Source organism: Petromyzon marinus, chromosome 39, assembly GCF_048934315.1.
Source record: "Petromyzon marinus isolate PM22_M1 ecotype Great Lakes invasive population chromosome 39, UKy_Petmar_22M1.pri1.0, whole genome shotgun sequence".
NCBI lineage: Eukaryota > Metazoa > Chordata > Hyperoartia > Petromyzontiformes > Petromyzontidae > Petromyzon > Petromyzon marinus.
This window is the reverse complement of record NC_133705.1, coordinates 16,709,513-16,715,512: the sequence shown is the minus strand read 5'-3', so window position 1 is coordinate 16,715,512 and position 6,000 is coordinate 16,709,513. Positions and strand designations below refer to the sequence as shown.

Sequence of the window (6,000 nt, the reverse complement as noted above, 5' to 3'; positions counted from 1 at the left end):
AGTTCGAACATGACCCCTCACCAGGGCAGCCCTTCCTGACACCACTCCACTATGTCCTTCCTTGGCCAAACTGCAGTGAGGCAACACTTGTCATAGGATTATTGTGGTGGTGGTGGTGGCAGCTGCGGGCAAGATAATTTAATTGTGTGGTGGCATTGGTGGCTGTGGTGGTGATGATGATTTTGATGATGGTGATGGTGACTGTGGCGATGATAATGGTGAAGGCTTCGTGCAAGTGTAGTGTTGACATCGATTACCTTAAAGGCAGATACAAACAAACCTACCGGGTCTTATCTTATAAATACACACCTAGCCTGCGTGTCACTGTGACAACGCTCCTTTATTATTATTTAAGGTGACATCACTAAAGTATTGCTGACCATCACTTTAAAGTATTTTTTGTCATTATTAGCGAAGCCTCACTTTCTCATCCTCGGATCCGTTCCCAGTGGAAGCTCCAAACGATGACGAACGTCGCAATGAGACGTTGACGGCTGTGGAGCAATGAATCGCCACAACCTTGACCCGTTCAGTTCGCCACGGCGTGGAGGAGCGGTGGCACTGTGGTTAGCTCACCACGCTGTTGACGAAGAAACCCGTTTTAAATTCTCCACAGCTTACATTCGGTGGCAAGTGACGTCTGAGCCAGGTCTGTGCGTGTGTGCGTGTGTGCGTGCGTGTGCCATCAGTTCACCAACCCACACGGACAGAGCGTGGTGAAGTTCTGGCCAAACAACGCCAATGACCACCGCCACGGCCGTGGGGGAGGCCTTCATCCAGCAGTGGATTGTAAATGACTATCAGGTGAAGTCTGGGCGCCCTGCAAGTCCTGCGTAAAATACACTCAGTCCTCGATAATTAATAATACAGATTTCGTTTTGTTAGCCGCTTAAATTGAATAATGTGGAATGCCATGCTACAGCAATTACACTGTGTTTATTTATTCAGTACAAATTAAATGTTTAAAAGGTTACAGGGCGAATAAACATCGGAGAGTGAGAAATAATGTTATATATTTATCGACTAACAACTGCCTTGTAATGTTATTAATACATTTTATTAATAATTTTAACTTTTAAAAAAACATGGTAATGTCCCAGACACGTATCTCATAAAAGGTATTAAATTATAAAAGCCTGTCTATCGTCGTCATAATAATAATATACTTTTGTTCCAGCGTACGTTTTGTAGTCTTATTTTAGTTAGCATATACAGAAAAACGATTATAGATAATAAAAAATATTTTTTGTACTTAAAAAAAAACATTTGTGGCAATGTTTCCAGTTATACGATGGCCTTGTGTGATACAGGTTTACAGCGAATATCATATCACTATTAATACAGACAATGGGTACGGTTCAGGCTATTCCATAACGTGATTGTACAGACATGATACATATACGTGTCACATTTGTTCTCTTTTCACCGTTTATGTATGAAAGTGTGATTTCGGTTTCAACGTTTGGGTAAATGCTCGTAAACTTGCATTTTGAACGTTGCTCAGCGAGCTGTGAAATCCGCAGAGAGGCACCGTCACCTTCGTTGTGTCAGCCAGGTTTGGGCCTAAAGTAGTCGGCCGAGTGGCAGCACAGAGACTACATTCACAGGCTATGCCAGTCCCACAGAGCTTCCTGTCGCTTCAAAATCGCTTGCGATTTTCACGTTGGCAAAGTCACCGAGATCTTCCCATTGGTCTCGAAGTACAATCCTCCCTGTGGGTCTTGATCACGTTGGGCTTCCTGCAGCTCGGGTCTTCCCGTCGGCCCCGTAGCACAGGACTTCTTTGTTCATCATCCATCAGTCAGGACTTCTTGTGGGCTCAACTGCTTGGACCTTTCTCATGAGCAGACATAGTCAATCACACTAAAAAGTCCACCAAGCCAAACAGGCCATCTCGTCTGCCGAAACAGTTACCCAAGTCGCTGGGGCCTTCATACTCACCCTCCGTTTGTTCACTTGCATCCAGTAGTCCCAAGTGGTGGTGAATCGTCATGTTTTCACAGTTTTTATTCGATTAACGTTCGTAACTTTTTTTTTTAGTCGTGCAGCAACAGCCGTGGGTTCCTTTTTCTCTTTTTCTTTCCCGTTGACACGACGGCTGCTCGCTCCAACAACGTCCGGTTCACTGGAACACCTGTGGCCATTTGCGTCACTCCTTGTTCAAGTTTTATCCTTGCCCACGGATAGCCAAGTATTGGCCACCGAGGGACAGAAGACATCTTTAATCCAAGCACCGTGCCGTCCGGACTCGGGAATACGCACACCGAACCCCGGCGGTGTTGGCGACAGAAACACTTGGGATTATTTTGTTTAATGAAGCACGCGGAGTTCGCGTGACGTTGCGTTATCAAAACAACGTCGACACGACTCGTGCGCGCGAAACGTTGTGAAGTCGTAGCCCACGGGGTTGTTCCGATCGTTGGGGCGTGCTCGTCATTTTCCGATTTGTTTCTTTGTCCCCGGACAGCGGAAGCGTCACCTCGAGCGAGAGCGGGTGCCAGGGCCTCGCGTGGCGCGCGGGCCGACGCTATACCCCGACGAGGACGCCCATGAAGTCGGAGCCCTTCTGCACGACGATGGCGGCACCAGCGCCGTTCTCCACGTTCACGGACGTGTGCTGCCCCACCTGGGAGCCGGGAAAAGCAAACGGCATGAGCCCGAGGGATGGCGGCGCAAAGACGGGCGAACGAGTGAGAGAGGTGAACGCACACCTGTTGAGGTGGAGCACAGATGTACAGGTAGTCCCCGACTTACAATGGGGTCGTCGTAACGCATCTCCATCGTAAGTCGGGGGACTACCTGTATACGCGATTTTGTGATCATCGTCGTCGTCGTCGTCAACATCGGCAGCAGTAGGAATGGCGTCATCGATGATCATTGTCATCGTCCGCGGCAGTAGTAGCAGAAACAGCAACAGAAGCAGAATCATTATCAGTAGCAGTAGGAATCAGTTTTGAAGATATCGTCACATCACCATCAGAAGAAGAAACACTGCAATAATCATCATCATGAGCGGCAGCATCATAATTAGCGCTATCGTTACTATCACTCATCAGATGTCAACATCAGCATCATCATCTTAAACATCATATTTACATATCCCCGCCTCTGTCCGTGAAGTTCTCTGCAAGTGTCCTTATCAATAAACCCTGACACTCATTTTAGACCCAGAACAATTGAACTGTTATGATCAACACACTCCATTGCAAGATTTTTCCAACGGTGACATATTCACAAATGTACGCCATCATTCGATATTGGCATTAAAGATGTGGTTCAAACATGATTCTCGATGTAAGAATGCATTTATTGGTTTGTTAGGTATGATTTGTAAGTCCCAATTCTCAGACACGGTCTAAAACGTGCGAGCACTTTCAGTCATGCACAGCTGCGGTCAACCAGCACAGAGAGCAAGAGGATTTAGAGGGGAGACGATAGACATTTTGCGAATGCCTCCCATTGTAGATGCTCTCCATCGATTCGTCACCAATTACATCCTAAATTCCTGGGACCAAAATCACCCAGAATGCGCCAATCTCAGAAGCTAAGTCGGGGTTGAGCTTGGAATTTGCTTGGATGGGCGACCACCATGCACAACAGGTTGCTATAGGCTGCTGCGGGGCTACGTGGTAAGCAGCAGGGTCGGATGTGTGCAACAAAATCCAAGGTTGTACTGCACTTCCACGCTCCCTGCCTCCGCCCACCTACTCTAACCAACTTGGTGAAGGAGCTCCCCGCAATCAACTGCACGTGGAGAGGACCTCATCCAGCAGTGGATTGACAAAAAGGGGCTGAACATGAACGCACCCCAGTTGGTGTTTCTGCCGACAAGGCGCGAGACTAAATTTAGCGTCGCTAAAATCCCTCGTCAGGAAAGCCGTGCCGACGCGGGGGATCTGGCGCTGACGTAGACATTGCAGAACTACGTCCGACGTTGCTTAGCTTGTCTCCTCTCTCCGAGCCACGAGAGGGCGCTGACTCACACCTTGTAGAGTCCTGGGCGGCTCTACCTCTTGACCCGCGACTTGACCCGATCTCACAACCCGCTTCAACAGCGGCACCTCACCTCCTACCTGACCTGACCCACATTTCGACCCAACTCGCTTTTATGATTAGCCACGTGACCCCACCCAAACACGAACAGTTTTCATAATTTCACATCTGTGTTCGGATGCTATGTGATTCTCGTCGTGTTAAAGCACAGAATATTGGGAAGGGACTATATAGGTCGGATAGGAAACACTAAGAAGAAGAACGATTTCCATTACAATCTACAAGGCCTCTGCTCCAAAATGTAACTGCACATGGCCGAGCATTACTCAGACTGCTAACAGTGCATAGTGGCTGTTCCGTAGCAGCATGAAGTCTAAACAGATTTTACTTTTGAACGAATAGCAAAGTGAAAATGTATATTTCTAGTTGCTCGAATCGTCGCGCTGCCCAGTTTCTAGAAAGTTTTGCAACGACAGATTTAGTGGTGGAGTAGTCGTGTACACAACATTGAAATTAAGAAAAGTAATGACGGAGGTTCATCACAGATGACCCATGGGTTGACCCCTGGTGGGGAAACTCGCGATGGACATCAACCGAAAGGGAATCCGGAAGAACGACTCTCGGTTCTGACACGAAGCCGAGCAGCGGCAGGGGCGCAGACGCTCTTGGAGAACTGCTCTCACCTCGCTCTCTAACCTCACTCCCTCACCTCACACTCTCACCTCACTCCCTCACCTCACTCCCTCACCTCACTCTCTCACCTCGCTCCCTCACCTCGCTCTCTCACCTCACTCCCTCACCTCGCTCTCTCACCTCGCTCTCTCACCACACCCTCTCACCTCACTCTCTCACCTCACTCTCTCACCTCGCTCTCTCACCTCGCTCTCTCACCTCGCCCTCTCATCTCGCTCCCTCACCTCACTCTCTCACCTCGCCCTCTCACCTCGCTCCCTCACCTCGCTCTCTCACCTCGCCCTCTCACCTCGCTCCCTCACCTCGCTCTCTCACCTCGCTCACTCACCTCGCTCTCTCACCTCGCTCTCTCACCTCGCTCTCTCACCTCGCTCTCTCACCTCACTCTTTCACCTCACTCTCTCACCTCACTCTCTCACCTCACTCCCTCACCTCACTCTCTCACCTCACTCCCTCACCTCACTCTCTCACCTCACTCTCTCACCTCGCCCTCTCACCTCACCCTCTCACCTCACCCTCTCACCTCACTCTCTCACCTCACTCTCTCACCACGCTCTATCACCTCGCTCTCTCACCACGCCCTCTCACCTCACCTCTCACCACACTCTCTCACCTCGCCCCCTCACCTCGCCCTCTCACCACGCTCTCTCACCTCACCCTCTCACCTCACTCTCTCACCTCACTCTCTCACCACGCTCTCTCACCTCACTCTCTCACCTCGCCCTCTCACCTCGCTCTCACCTCACCCTCTCACCTCACTCTCTCACCTCACTCGCTCACCTCGCTCTCTCACCTCACTCTCTCACCTCGCTCTCACCTCACTCTCTCACCTCACTCTCTCACCGCGCGCCACCCGACGGGTTTACAAACGTCGGCCTTCGCCCCTGGGGTAAGCGGAGTTTAGTGAAACAAAACGAGGCCCAGTTTGAGTTCCGTGCGGCTAAACCGGGACTCAAACCCAGGCTGTCGTCGTACCTGAGCACGGAACCCTTGGGGGTACCTTCACGACGCGTCCCAGGTCTCGCGCCGCCCCTGCAGGTGCAGCGTGGTGAGCTGTGCCCGGTGTGTAACACACACCTGTAGCTGGAGCAGCCCCTGCAGGTGCAGCGTGGTGGGCTGTGCCCAGTGTGTAACACACACCTGTAGCTGGAGCAGCCCCTGCAGGTGTAGCGTGGTGGGCTGTGCCCGGTGTGTAACACACACCTGTACCTGTAGCAGCCCCTGCAGGTGCAGCGTGGTGGGCTGTGCCCGGAGTGTAACACACACCTGTAGCTGTAGCAGCCCCTGCAGGTGTAGCGTGGTGGACTGTGCCCG

General features: G+C 50.8%; 1 protein-coding gene across 2 annotated transcripts in view; it reads right to left on the bottom strand.

The window, feature by feature from the left end:
• Positions 1 to 917: 917 nt before the first annotated feature.
• Positions 918 to 6,000, bottom strand: part of LOC116950443 (adipolin-like) — a 30,745-nt gene continuing 25,662 nt past the window's right edge. For both annotated transcript variants that reach the window (XM_032968187.2, XM_032968188.2), the window contains exon 8: positions 918 to 2,626. In XM_032968187.2, the coding sequence (XP_032824078.1) occupies positions 2,528 to 2,626 (99 nt within the window). In that variant the 3' untranslated portion in view covers positions 918 to 2,527. The remainder of the gene's footprint in view (positions 2,627 to 6,000) is intronic.